General features: G+C 41.0%; 2 protein-coding genes across 2 annotated transcripts in view; one reads left to right on the top strand and one right to left on the bottom strand.

Annotated features, from left to right (window-relative positions):
- Nucleotides 1-10,548, bottom strand: part of DOP1A (DOP1 leucine zipper like protein A) — an 83,785-nt gene extending 73,237 nt beyond the window's left edge. Inside the window, exon 1 of the mRNA XM_083376949.1 lies at nt 10,531-10,548. The gene's annotated coding sequence lies outside the window, so the exon portion shown is untranslated. The remainder of the gene's footprint in view (nt 1-10,530) is intronic.
- A 1,799-nt stretch (nt 10,549-12,347) lies between these two features.
- The window catches only part of UBE3D (ubiquitin protein ligase E3D), a 77,748-nt gene continuing 75,125 nt past the window's right edge, over nt 12,348-14,970 (top strand). Inside the window, exon 1 of the mRNA XM_083377516.1 lies at nt 12,348-12,473. Coding sequence (XP_083233642.1) covers nt 12,412-12,473 — 62 coding nt within the window. The 5' untranslated portion in view covers nt 12,348-12,411. The remainder of the gene's footprint in view (nt 12,474-14,970) is intronic.

Genomic DNA, 14,970 nt, shown 5'->3' with positions numbered 1-14,970 from the left:
CAAATTTATTTGGGCGGGGAAAAAACCAAGAGTTAAATTTAAGATTTTACAAGATGTTAGGGAAAGAGGGGGACTCAAGGCGCCGAATTTGAAATTGTATTATGATGCGGTTGCCTTGACGTGGGTTAGTGATTGGCTTAATTTAACTAACAAGAGAATACTTCATCTTGAGGGATGGGATTTGGTATATGGATGGCATGCATATTTGCTTTACGATAAGAAGGTGGACAGGGCTTTTAAATCCCATATTCTTAAGGTAAAAGGTAAAGGTTCCCCCGCACATGCGTGCTAGTCGTTTCCGACTCTAGGGGCCGGTGCTCATCTCCGTTTCAAAGCCGAAGAGCCAGCGCTTGTCCGAGGACGTCTCCGTGGTCATGTGGCCGGCATGACTAGATGCCAAAGGCGCATGGAACGCTGTTACCTTCCCACCGGAGTGGTCCCTATTTTTCTACTTGCATTTTTTATGTGCTTTCAAACTGCTAGGTTGGCAGAAGCTGGGACGAGTAACAGGCGCTCTGTTACGCGGCACTCGGGATTCGATCCGCCAAACTGCCGACCTTCTGATCGACAAGCTCAGCGTCTTAACCCACTGAGCCACCGCGTCCCATATTCTTAGAAGTGCTTTATTGCGTGTCTGGAAAAAGTATTATTATAAGTTAAATTATAAAATACCGATTTGGGGAATTCCTGGACATGCGATAGAGGGCGTATCTATGGGAGTGAGTATGGACATGGTTTCTTATAAGGAACTACTTAGATTGCAAGGGACTGATTGGCAACTTAAATCATTAGAGGAGTTAAGACAAGAAAACATAAGTTACTCTTGGTTTCAATATACCCAATTGAAAGTTAGGTGGAAGTCAGATCAAAAGGTTGGCATCACAATTACAGATCAAAATTTAGTAAAACAAATTAGAGATTTAAATTGTGCACATATAAAGAGGATATATAATGCTTTAATTGAATTGGATTCGGAAACGGAACTGGTTAAAGACTGTATGATAAAGTGGTCACAAAATATTCAGGAACCAATTTCGTTGGACACCTGGGAGATAATTTGGGTTAGAAATGTTAAATTTACTCAGGCTCAAAATTTAAGAGAAAATTTTTATAAAATGTTTTATAGATGGCATCTGGATCCCAAGAAGTTGTCCAACATGTATCCTAATTTACAGTCTAAATGTTGAAGATATGGTAGTTTAGAAGCTACCTATTTTCACATGTGGTGGACTTGTAGAAATATAAAAGCTTTTTGGATCAAAATTTGGTGGAACATTCAAAAGATTTTTAAGAGAAAGATAAAGTTTTCTCCGCAATTGTTTTTATTGGGTATTGTTGTGGATTGTGATGTTAAAGAAACTAACTTGATGTTGAACATAATAACAGCAGCACGGTTACTGGTGGGACTATATTGGAAGAAGGATAGTCTGCCCACTATAGAAGAATGGGTGTTTAAAGTTTCGAATCTTGCAGAAATGTCTAAGATTTCTGCTTATTTGAAAGATCATTCACAGGAAAGATATACCAGTTTGGAGGAGATGGATAAATTATATTCAGAACAAATATGGGACTAAAAAGTTCCATTTAGCTTATGAGTAGATTTTAGTGGGATATTGTTATTGGTACTTTGTTTGTAGTTATGTTAAAGGGGAGTTAAAGCACATTATGAATTTGGTTAATTGTATATTATGCATAATTTTTATTTAGAATATGATTATTGTAACTATAATCCTGTACTTAGCTCTGGGAAGTGGGGGGGAGGGAAGTGGGTGGGTTTGGGGTGGGAGGGATTTGGGGATATATTGTAAAATTTTGTTTTTGTAAAACTTTTTAATAAAAAAAAGGATTCTCTTTTTAAACTAATGTCTCCTGGAGCAGGTACAAATAAATTGTAGGCTAGGGAAACATTTTTGGAGCTTTCTGAGAACTAAAAATGACATTCTTGGTCCAATAACTCTTGCAGAAGCTTAAGCCATCAATTTTACCTTCAAACACCCCCCAGATAACTTTTGTTTCTGGAATGTGGTTCTCAAACCTATGGAATTGGGCACATCTAGTTAAGACATTTCTCTTTTAGACCACATAGGTTTAGACTGATATAGGTTTTCAAGATTTCTCTGCCCTGATGATATGAAGGAAAAAAGACATCATTGCCACTATGCAATATCATGAGTGGCAAAAAGGATCTATAATGCTTCGAGGAAACTGGTAACGTTTTTCTACAACTATATTAAAATTGCTGAATTGTTGAAAAAAATAAAGTGAACTGCTAATATCAAAATGAACCATTTCCTCATCCTGATTCTTGCATGTTTATTTCTCAGAGATAAAGCTGATACATCTAATTACTGCATCTAATCTATAAAACAAACCTCCCCTCACTTGAAATTAATATATTAATAATTTGGATTATGATTGAATATTAAAAAACTACCGTATTTTCTGGCGTATAAGACGACTGGGTGTATAAGACGACCCCCAACTTTTGAGATGATTTTCATGGGTTAAAGTCTTATATGCCGGAAAATACGGGTAAGTAGGAAGTCAGGGCTGCTTCTCAATTAGGTGAAGGTTTATCAAGAGCTTTTGGTCTCGAGATCAGCTTTGCTCTGCCTCGCCTAAACCTCGTCTCCTCTCGCGTTGGCGCCCCCTTCTACTTCAGCCACACACGCTGGCTGTTTCGGCCAGGAGCGACGAGCATTGTGGCCCAACACTTCGGGAAGGCACCAGGTCTGAAAGAAGGCGGTTCTTTCCGTAGGTTAGTTAATGAAAAGGGCGGCAGAGGGCGGGGGTGGTTGTGAAAGAAACGGGCTCAGCCCTGTGCCACCAGAAGGAGCCCTGCGTGGCACTGAGATCGAGAAGCCCGTTTACCCTCCCCTGCATTTTGCTGTGCTTTTCTAAAGTTTTCCAAGAAAATGCAAACGCGGGGTTTTTCCTCCTTTCACTTGCACAAGTTATCGCTGGAGTATACAGAAAGGGGAAAAAGAAATAAAGGGGAAAAACCCCGCACATATTATAATATTTATTTTTCAAAAGGCCGCCTTCTACTTCAGGGCGGAGGGGCGACCCTGGGTTGCTGAAGCCCCAGCGCCAGCTTTCCGCTGCGGTCTGCCTGTCGCAATTCCCGAGCTGCGCCTTCCCGGGTGGGTGTTGCTGTAGGTCTGGCCACGGCACCACGCCCTGAAGTCGAACTCCCAGGGTCAGGTGAAGCTCAGCTCCGCACGAACATGTCAGGTCGGCCTCCGCCTGGCTTCCCGCGCTCCCTTGAGCTCTCGTGCTCGCCGAGCGCTGGTGGCTCGGCACGCGCTTGACTCCCACTCCTTTCCCCAAAAAAAGAGGGTCTGCTGCCCTAGGACGCCAGTAAGCTGGAGCCTCAGCCTCGGTTGGGCTGGTTGGTTTATTTATGAGGAGGCCGTCTTTCGCCATTCTCGAGCGCTGGATTTGTCCGTTTCCACTAACGTCTCTGCTCCCGAGGATTTACTATTTTCCGGCGTATAAGGCGACTGGGCGTATAAGACGACCCCCAACTTTTGAGAAGATTTTCATGCGTTAAAAAGTCGTCTTATACGCCGGAAAATACGGTATTCAAACAATAGGTAAATCTAGAATTAACTACCATTCTATATGGCAATGGTTCCTGATTTAGAGATTCTTAAACTCATATAACTACCAATGGACTGATTGTTACATAGATATTTCATGTTCAAAGGTAATATCCAAATACAACCTTTCTTATTTTAGGTGCAGGTGATAGTTCTTGTAATCCAATGCAATTGACAAACATAGTAACAAGCCTATTTTCCAACTTCTAAATATTATCTTTAAGAAATGGAATAACTGTCATTGACAAAAGCATGTATTACAGAAGTTGTTCTTCCATCTCTCAGTGATTATATAACAGAAACAAATACAAGATAGATGTATGGTGACATATATGTAACCATATGACTCTCTGGTATGATTCTTATTATAGATAACAGTGATTGAACACTTTTATATAAAGAAGGTAAGTTATACATTTTAATGAATTCCTAGGTTTTTGTCTGTCATTTGAAATGCTATACTGAATAATTCCAATTTTTTTCTGTAAAGAAAATTCCAGTGGCATTCCAACTGTGTAATATAGTAAGAAAGTTAGATTTTTCTAGATGTTATGGTCAAATAACAAAATCAAAACTTTATTCAGTGTGTGCTAAATATTCAATTTGGTAAAAGAATAAAAATAAGTGATGCTTCACAAAATGAATGGAAACACTTTAATTATTAAGAATACAGTACTGTTGTGATACTGATACAGCTGAAAAATTCAGTGTAGCATATTGTCATAATGAACTGAAAAAGACAGTATTTGAACTCTTCTGCGTTCAGGTAGCCTAGGAATCTAGACAGGAGCTCAGAATGAAGCTGCAAATGTAACTCAATTTAGTTTCAATCTTATTTACATCCATCCACCTCAGTAGGCTGGCTGTTTCTGCTTTCTGAAGCATCTTTACTTCCCTATGTTTGTGGCGTAATATTGCCTTTTAATTTAATAACATGGGTGTACATCTTGCTCTGTTTCTGTCACTCTAAATCAGACTCAGATTCCAATATTGGCCCATTCTTGATGGAATAGGCAATCACACTTACTGTAGCAATAACTCCATTCCCTAGTCAAAATGCTGTAAATCGCTAGATATAAATCCTCAATGCCTGGCTGTTTCACAGTCATATTTATATTGTGTTGCCATGTTTTGCGTTGTCCATCTTTTCTAAACGCATAAAAGGCTTTCCGTCCTATGAAAGACCGAGGCAGGTAAATTGAAGCCCTCAGTCTCTTTTCAGAAGTCACTGGAGCCTCCTCTAATCATAATTGCTGAAAGCGGGCGATATGATTTCCCAATATTTTGAGAGGAAACATATGTCTTGGTAGCCAGGATTACTGATACAGTACATGTCATGTACACTGTAACTATATGGGATTTAGTACAGTAATATAGAAACACCAAACTACTTAATATTGGCCTAGATTTAAAGTAGTTCAGTTATAGGCAGAATGTATCAGTCAATCGAAAATTATAATTTTAGACTCCTAGTTTGCTAATCTTGGTTGCATGTAGTAAATTTTGGTTACCACACTTTCCACAACAGTTACAGCAAATGGTGGTTCATTTCTTAATGAAAAAAAGAGCATGAAGATGAAAAGAGCTTTTTTGAGAAAACATGAACATCAATTCAAACAAGGGTTCTCATGGACCAATATAATTCTACTGTGAATATGAAAAAGCAGTAGAGCCAGTTTGGTAGTGGTTAAGGAACCAGACCATGAGTTCTATTCATGCCTTAGGCACAAAGCCAGCAGAGTGACTTTGGGCCAGTCATTCTCTCTCAGCCCTAAGAAAGAAGCAACTGCACACCATCTCTACACTCTTGCCAAGAAAACGTCTGGGACTTGCCAAGGCAGTCACCAGAGGTCAACACTACTGAATCAGGAAGGAAGGAAATCTAGTATTAACAAAGCTAAACATGTATATTTATTCTAATTACTGTTAAATATTACATATAAAATTGGCTATTCTGAATCTCCATTGCTAGGACGTTTCTCTGATTAAATCTGTTTCTCTGATTAAATCTGTCCCAAAAAACAAAAGCAAGAGTTACCCTATTTTGCACTTTAGAATAAGGAAGGTTTTACCTATTGCTATGTGAGACTCGGCACATTTTATTTTGTTTGAAAATCACTATTTCATTAATTCAGCCTTAAGAGCTTTACCTTTACATATTCCATCACAACCGCAAACTGGGAACAGACTTATGAAATATAGTTATCAGTAATAACTGAAAATATTTGATCTTAAAAATAAATCCAGCAATGTTTATCAAAGGAGTAATGACTTAAAAAAAAAAATACTAGCATCAGAAAAGCAGGCTTTTGTGGGAGGCATACTGGTCTTTACAAAATGTCAAAACATCAGTGCAATAGCAATACTAATGTACACACTCCCTTCATCACTCCTTTGGCAGCAGATATACATATTAGACGTTTTAATTAAAAACATATATATAGTTAGCCAGAGTTGAAAGATGGGTGGGTATGTAAATGTTTTAAATCAGACATGTCAAACACAAGGCCCGGGGGCCGGATCCGGCCCGTGAAGTGGTTTCATGCGGCCCGCAAAGCCATCCTGGAAACAGTGAGGGAACGGCCCCCACTGCCTTGGCCCCGGCCCAGAGACCCCCCTTCTGCCAGAGACCCTCAGATCTGTCCCACTCCTGCCCAGGCCCCCATAGGCACCCTTGATGCGAACGATGTAGAGCTGGCCACGCCCACCCAGTAGGCCACGCCCACCCAGGCCACACCCACCCGGCCCCCTGAGGGCAACCGCAATGCTGATGCGGCCCTCAATGAAATTGAGTTTGACACCCCTGTTTTAAATGAATGAATGAATGAATCTTAGTTGATCACCTCAGATGAGATGACAATACAGCCTAACTCTGACATTCTGACAGTTCATTTGGAATTCTCCTTGCTTTGCCTAAGCTAAGACAAAAGCATTATAGAACTACTGTATTACCACAACCTAAAAGCTTCACTTGTTTTTCTAGACCAGGGAAGAAAGTGCTGTGTGCCTAGCCCTTTTATCAATAATCAGTGCAAAACATGCCCTAACAATGGCTGGTAACATAATCTCTTCCATGAAATTTGCTCGATTTACCACCAGTGAAACATTAACCAAACATCTATATTCCTTAGAATATAGAAACCAGTTCCTTTGTTTTACTTTTTAAAAACTTTCCTGACTCAACCTGTTGGTTTGTTCAAATCTCCTGTATTGCAACTTGTAATAAAACTAAAAAGCAACATTGAAGAACAAGTCACATTCCTTTCTATTTTTCCCCTCCAGGGGTTGGGAGAGGTTAGTCTTTTGTTTGGTGACACAAACCATTTTACAAGGGGTTCATTAACTGCCAAGCCCAGCGTCCTACACTTTATTGAATAATGCATCCTATCTTTGTTATTATAACTGCATCTAAGGTTTTACATTTATATATCAGAATTCCTTAATTTCTATTAGTTCACTTCATGAACAAGATATATTACCGAGTACTCTAATATAATGTTCAGTTCCCAACATTTACAGTTATCAGAAAAGAATGAGAGTTTTCAATTAAACAGAAGAAGCCTGCCTAAATGTAAAACCAAATAATTTGCTTGCATTTGCAATACAAAGGTTTTAAAAATATTTTTTAGAAATACAAAGGTTTTAAAAATATTTGTTAGATAAATATCCAGAATTTTACCCCTGTGGTAGCATATTTCATTATCACTCTTTAGCATCTGTTGACAAGGTTTTATTTACTTATGTCAGAAACAACTTAATATGCTATTGATCTAACAAAAATTGTACTTTTGGTATAGTTATTTCAGTTTTATGCACACAGGATTAAATAGTGCAAATCCCTGACTTGAGAGGAAACATCATCAGAAATAATGAAACCTTCCATGCAAAGAACTTGATTGTAAGACACAATAATTCAAAGATTTTTAGATCCATGATCTTTTGATTCTCTATAATACTTGTAGATATTTACCCATAACTAGCCCTACCACGCTGATCAAGCTGACAGCCTTAACTGATGTTATTTTATAATTTCAATAAATTAACAAATGGAAAAAGATATGCTTTACAGTTAGGCTCTATCTTCTAGCTTATTTTTTAATATCCGAGTATGTTTTTAAGCACCAATGAATTCTCTCTTTATTCTTCAATGCCTTTCCTTGTGTGACAGGAAAAAGTGAGAGGACTTCTGCTTGTACAATTCATTGTTTCTACTTCTATGTCAAATGTACCCTTGAGGATTCCCCAATCCTCTCTAAAGACTTGAATATGAGTGGAAGGAGGAGAAACTTTTCAATTGGTAGATGCCATTTCATAAACAAATGACTTTATTGGTTAGACTGATTGAAAGAAGATATATGAATACAATTCAAACACATTAGTATGCTCACTGGACATGAAACATTGTTGGAAGCACATTAGAAAACTGAGGGGGGGAGAGTAATGGGAAATAAATGGGAAAATATCTGAGTATCTGAGTCTTGAACAGTAAGTCACACGCTAAATATCTGATATACAATTTGTAATTGGATTGTACCAGAATCTCAATGACTTAACAGTAAGTAATAAATATTAGCAGTACTCCTGAAATCAAATGCATGATAACTTTAGGCCACACTGCAATGGTTAACATGAATAAGATTTAGAAAAGCAGTGGTATTGATTTAAACACAAAGAACAGGCTACCTAGAGTAAGAGTCTTCCCTAAGCTAATACAGTATATGGGTGTGAGAGTTGGACACTAAGAATGGCTGATCGAAGAATTGACAACTTTGAACTGTGGTGCTGGTGTAAATTACTACATATACCATGAACAGTCAGAGTAACTAACAGAGAGGTATTAAATCACCCCTCACTGGAATCCAAAAATCATATGATTACTATGTCTGATTTACTTTGGCCATGTTACGTGTGAGTTCATTGGAGAAGGCAGTGCTACCAAGAAGGGGCAAACAAAGAATATGCTGGCTTGATAACATCAAATCTGATGCAAAGCTGAACATAAAACAATAGAAAGAAGCTGTGCTTGACAGGGTAGCATGAAGAACACCTGCTTATAAAGTCTCTAAGAGTCGGACATAACAGTTAAAAACAACAAACAACAATAAATACATAAGTAGCCTGTTCTTTGTATTTAAATCAATACCCCTGCTTATATTTATCTTCTGAATTTTTTAAGTGTAGCAACCCTAAGATTATAATAATGTATTCTGAATTTTATTAGCTTATTTTAACAGTGAAATCTAGACTAACTTAGAAGTTCGCACCTATGAACTCTGTGAAAAGTACTTCTCAAAAAAGATGTTGCCAAAGCTTTTGAGAAACAGCAAACAGAGGTGGTAGCCAGTTTTTCTGAAAACTGCATCTACCTGTCCCATTTTTTTAACCGCTGTCTTTTTTAAAAACTTCAAACCTTGGGCTTTGTTCAATGTTCCTGGTCATTCTCTTGGCCAGCTAAGAGTAGATACTCATCCAGATACGGTAGTTTACATTTCTACATCATATACACTAGACACAATCTTTCTTCTCTCAGCATGTATTCCTTTTTACACTTAAGACCTTTCTCTGATTAATATTAGCATCATCAATATTTCAGCCTGTATCATCAAACAATAGCTGAAGCTTGCCTAGAAACTCCAGAGGGAGAAACCTGGATAAGCAATCATTCATTCATCCAAATGACTCAGAAAAACCTAGATTTGTAAAAAATGAAAAGATGAAGGTTGTAATACAAAGAATATTTCCCAAGAACAAATTTATTTACTTTTTACATTACATAGACAGTGCTCTGAAAGTTACTTTTTCCCAGCTAAAGTAATATTTTAGGTTCCTACTTTATCTCTGGGCATTAGTAACTTGCAGAGCTAATAAGGCTTTTTCAACCTCTTCCCAGTCACTGCAGCCAATAAATAAATATAATAAAACTACTGTAACATTAACCAATCCCTACGGACATAGAATGAAGAGGGTAGAAGTAAAATTGATTTGTTAACTTTCCTCGGCGCAAATGGGCTTTCAAGAAAAGATGCTACGCTGCATTACAGAATGTAAAATTGGCAAGACATAGTACATTTAGGCATAGGAAGCTAAATATAAAGAAGAGGCAATGGAGAGGATGATGGGAAAAGGTATTTGTACAATCCTATGCACATTTTCATTTCATGAAAATAAGCCCCACAATGTCTAGCAAGGCTTTAGGGCTCCTATCTGATTGGCAAACGAAAAGAAAGAAAACACATCCCCAACCATAAAAATCAAACCACCACCAATCTCTGTCTCTTTGTTCACTAGTATGAGAACAGAATAAATATACCTTAAAGTGGGTTAGCTACTCCTTTACACTTTTAAAATGAAAATGAAAGGACGGCTTTCCCCCATTTTAAATATTAAATGCCTCCTTAAGTAACACCAGCTGCCTGCAATTAGTGCAGGTTCGCATCCCACCAGGCTCAAGGTTGACTCAGCCTTCCATCCTTCCGAGGTAGGTAAAATGAGGACCCAGATTGTTGGGGGCAATTAAGCTGACTTTGTAATAATGCCGCTTGGGGTGTGTATGAAAGCCCTAATAAGCAGGCATATACATAGAATGAAGGCTACTGCTAAGCTTGTAAGCCGCCCTGAGTCTTCGGAGAAGGGCGGGATATAAATGGAATTAAAATAAATAAATAAATAAATAAATAAAATAAAATAAAAACCCCACGGGTCACACTTAGGCAAATAATCCCCAGAAGTGCGCAGGAATTCCCATTTTATAGAATAATAAAACCGGCGGGAAGGGCTCCATTACCTAAGCCAAAGAGTGGCAGGCAATCATTGTATGGCTAATTTCCTCCCTTTCGCACACACCTCGTCCACCCGACAACAAGAATATGCGAGTCTCCCTCGGCTACGCCTCCTTCCTTGCGTTTAAACGACAAAACCCATCGCTCACCACCTGCTCCGCGGAAAGAGGGGAGAAGTCCCTGGGCTCCAAACCAGGACGCCGCTGCCCGCCGTTCCCTTTGCTCCCTCTGTCTCTCTCAGCCCTTTCTCCCCTCGCAGACTAACCCCATCGCTTGAGGGAGGGAAAAGGCCCGCAGGGCCAGAAGAGAGAGCGAAAAGGGTTACCTTGGCGCCCAGAGCCGGAAGAGCCCAGCCGCAGAAACCGCCCCCCCTCCCGCCGAGCGCTGACAGCTCCCAGAATGCCAAGCGGCTTGCTTCCTCCCTCTCTCTCTCTCTCTCTCTCCCTTCCTCTGGCCTCGCCTGACGTTATGACGCCACCTGCCGCCGCTCGGAATTAGTGCAGTTTCTTCGCCTGGACCGGGCGGCCATTCCAGGTAGTTTAGTCCCTTAAAGGGAAAGTCTACTTCGAAAAGCGGGGGGGGGGGGGGCACGGCTTCGAGTCGTCTTGGTGACAGCGGGGCAGAAGCGGACTTGCACCTTTTCTGAGACACTCTCTCTCTCTCTCACTCTCTCTCTCTCTCCCTCCCTCCCTCTCTCTCTCTCTCCCTCCCTCTCTCTCTCTCCCCCTCCCTCCCTCCCTCTCTCTCTCTCCCTCCCTCCCTCCCTCTCTCTCTCCCTCCCTCCCCCTCTCTCTCTCCCCCTCCCTCCCTCCCTCTCTCTCTCCCTCTCTCCCTCCCTCTCTCTCTCCCTCTCTCTCTCTCTCTCTCTCTCTCTCTCTCCCGACTTCCCAGCGAATGGTTTCCCGCCTGGCTTATTGTTTTCATGAAAGCAGGAGGAAATGCTGGGCTAGCCCAGTTCTTGATCTGCCTCGAGCGCGTGGAGGAGTAGTTTGTCCCCACTGCCCGACTGTGTGTGTGCTCACGTTACGGGCCAATTTAGGATTATGTCGCCTGATCTGCAGAGTACTGGATTCTCCAGCTCAAGTCGACAGGCAAATCGTGAAACCGGTTCTTTATTGTGGTTCGTTCCTTTCTCCTTAATTTCTCGCAATCGAAAAGCCCTGCTGGCCTTTTTTTCTGAATGTGGATGGGGTGTGTATCAGTAGCACTAAACAGGCACGTTAAAAAAAAATAAGCATTGTTTGAATGGAATCCAACCTGTAAGCGTCTCTGTCTAGCCAAACCGTAGGAACTACAGTTTACAATAGGCTGCACGCTTATTGCAGTGCAATTGGATGCAAGGCACTAATTAATTCAGCACAGGATTGCAAGCTACTATAATGGTAGCGAGACTGACTTCTGAGTAAATGTAGATAGAATCGGAATACAAGATCTTCTGGACTCTGGAGGGAAAAAAAATCCCATCTCCCGGCTTATTCTACCACGGAGTGATGCGACAGAAAGCAACAAAGACATCCACTAGTCCAGGGGTAGGCAACCTTGGCTCTTTTATGACTCGTGGACTTCAACTCCCAGCATTCCTGAGCCAGCCATGGCTGGCTCAGGAATTCTGGGAGTTGAAGTCCACGAGTCATAAAAGAGCCAAGGTTGCCTACCCCTGCACTAGTCATTTCAAGCGGACTCAACTACAGCGCGAGTCCGGCAGGAGATAAAAATGTTAACATGCATCCCTCTTTCGTAATTTAAGTAGTCGCGATCTCCTTGAAGATGATGTCACATAATGACCAAGGACTTCTTTGCAAAGATATTTAAAAAGGCAAGAGCTAAGGAGCTTTTTTTTTGACCGAGCCCGCCATTTCTGTGGCAGAGGGCGCTGTGTGAGACGAGAGGCTTTTCCTCTCTGCTAAAACGTTTCCGGGATTCAATTTTCCCTGGTTTTCTCCGGCCCACGTGGGAGCCTTACTTTGCACGCTTTTGAACCTCGCGGCGGGTTGCTTTCTCTCGGCTTGGCTCTCTTTTGGAATCGGTGGATGGATGCTACTCTGTTCTTGGAGATAAGGGAGAAGATGAAGAGCGGATTGCTGATTATTCGGTACTTCACTTTCTTTGCTTTATCTTTGATTCACCCCACCCTACCCTGCTTCATTTCCCACTTTGAGACAGGCATTGCCGGGTTATGTTACGTTCCATCTTTTTCCCATGGAGGAAACGCTTGTTCTCTTACAAGCCGCTCTCTAGCTTCCCGCTTTCCATCCAGGATGGTGGTGATTACTTTTTGCAAAAACTTCTACAAATATCACTTTCCTTATTATCATACCTTAGTAGATGTCTGCGTTACCAGACAATGAAGGCATTCTAGAGGACATGCAGTATACATTGGAAGTCTAATCATGTCATGAAAGAAAATGTTATCCAAACATCTTCACGATGCAGGCAACGTATTTCTTTATAGTTTAATTTATGAAATAATAGTCTTGGATTCAAGCTTATTTGGAAAAAAGAGTATATCTTTTGACTTGAAAGATTTTCCTAAACTGCAGATGCAGGTCCTTTAAATAGTTTGAGAAACCCAGAACTGAGTTGACTGTTCATTCAAGCATCCTATCATTACTTCCTTTGGTATACCTTCTGTCAGTTTACCATCCCCCCTCCTCTTTTAAAATGCCTTTGTGTAGATAAGCACAAACAGCTTATGCACGTAGCATACATCCACTGTGCTTCTTTCAGATTAAATAAAGCAGCTGAGTTCTCACAAACTGCAGAAATTATTGCCCTCTATTAAAGCATATTAATTACTTAGGCTTGTGTGGTGCTCTTTTATGTTTATTATTTTTATAATAAACTCAAGGCAGCAAACATACATAATATTCTTTGCCCTCCTGTTTTCCCCACAATAGCCCTGTGAAGTGGATTGGGTTGAGAGAGAGAGAGAGAGAGAGAGAGAGAGAGTAAATGGCCCAAGGTCACTCGCTAATTTTTATGCTAAGACGGAACTAGAACTCTCAGTCTCCTGGTTTCTAGCCTGGTAATTTAACCACTAGACCAGGGGTGTCAAACTTGCAACGTCATGTGATGTGTCGTGACGTATCACAACTTTTTTTCCATTGCCGGCAATGGGGTGGGTGCAGTTTCGCCATGACACATCCGGTCCGCGGGCTGGCAGTTTGACAGTTAGAGGAATTGAGATGTTGTGGTGGAAGGATGTGTCAGTGAAGTTATGTGTCTTTATCCTTAAGTCTTTTCTAGCCTTCAAAGGCATTGATTTAAGTAACCATAGCATACACCTTTCTGCTGTGGGAGAGAATGGCTGAGAATACCTTAGAATGAAAGAAGTAAAACCAGACTGTTCACTGGAAGCGTGGCAAGTAGTCTGCATTTAGCAACTGCCTCGTTTAGCAACTATTTGCAGTTATGATGGTGATAAAACAGTAATTTCTGAAAACTGAGTTCTTATCCTCAGCATATTTAATGGTAAGAAATACTTTCAAAGTTGAGGCTGATTATCTTCCAAAAGACTCTCTGATCTCATCAATTAAGGTCTGTATCCAAACCTGAAATTTGTTATTTTATTCAGCGTAGAGAAACTTAGTTGGTTCTTTAAAACTGAATCATAAATATTTTTCTTGTTTCTAAGCGTTGCACCACTTATAACCATATGCCTCCCAGATTCTGCAGTATGTTACCAAAATATAAGAAATCCATTTCAGGAAAAATATTTTACTGGGAAGCAACTGTTAGGAGAGATCTTATATAATTCTCTAGAGGAACATAATCCTCTAGGACAGGGCTTTGCAATCTTTTCACCCAATATACCACTTTTAGGATATGGCAACATCTGAGTACCACCAGTCACCTAGCAAGGTGTCAAAAACTTGATGACCAAAAAAAAAGGAAAAAAGTGTTGAAGTACAGGTAGTCCTCGGCTTACAACAGTTCGCTTAGTGACTGTTCGATGTTACAATGGCACTGAAAAAAGTGCCCCCCAAGCCACAGCCGAGCAAGACACCTGACTGCCCACCCGGTGGTTCTCTTCCTCCTGTCCAAGGTTTTCATTGTTGTGAGCATTTCTGTTGAGGAATGACAGCTGCGGTGGGGTGGGGTGTTTGGTTTTTATTCCCCCCCCCCGTCTGCTGGGTGGTTGCAGGAGGTTTTGGTCACTTCACATGACCCTGGGACACTGTGACCATCATAAATATGAATCAGTTGCCAAGCATCTGAATGTAAATCACAAGACCCTGGAGATGCTGCAACATTCCAGCTAATGGGCGCTTCTTCTGGGCTCAGAAACGCCAGGATCAGCACCGAGCTCCAGCTGGAGCCTGGTGCTGATCCTGAAGCTTCCGCTGAGCCCTGACAGCCCCGAAGAAGCGCTGATCCTGGTGCTTTCGCTGAGCCCTGACAGCCCTGCAGCTCCAGCCATCTCTCACTCAGGCTTGTGCGGTGCTGCCACCAGTTCAGCTCATTCTCCTCCCCTGCTACCACTTTTCTAGGATGGTTGCATGCCACCTGCCAGGTGCCAATGTACCACAGGTGGTACCCGTACCACTGGTTGAAAAGCCCTGATCTAGGAAGTTATATAATACTAAATC

This window comes from Vipera ursinii (genome assembly GCF_947247035.1).
Source record: "Vipera ursinii genome assembly, chromosome: 1".
Taxonomy (NCBI): domain Eukaryota; kingdom Metazoa; phylum Chordata; class Lepidosauria; order Squamata; family Viperidae; genus Vipera; species Vipera ursinii.
This window is presented reverse-complemented; position numbering and strand designations above follow the sequence as displayed.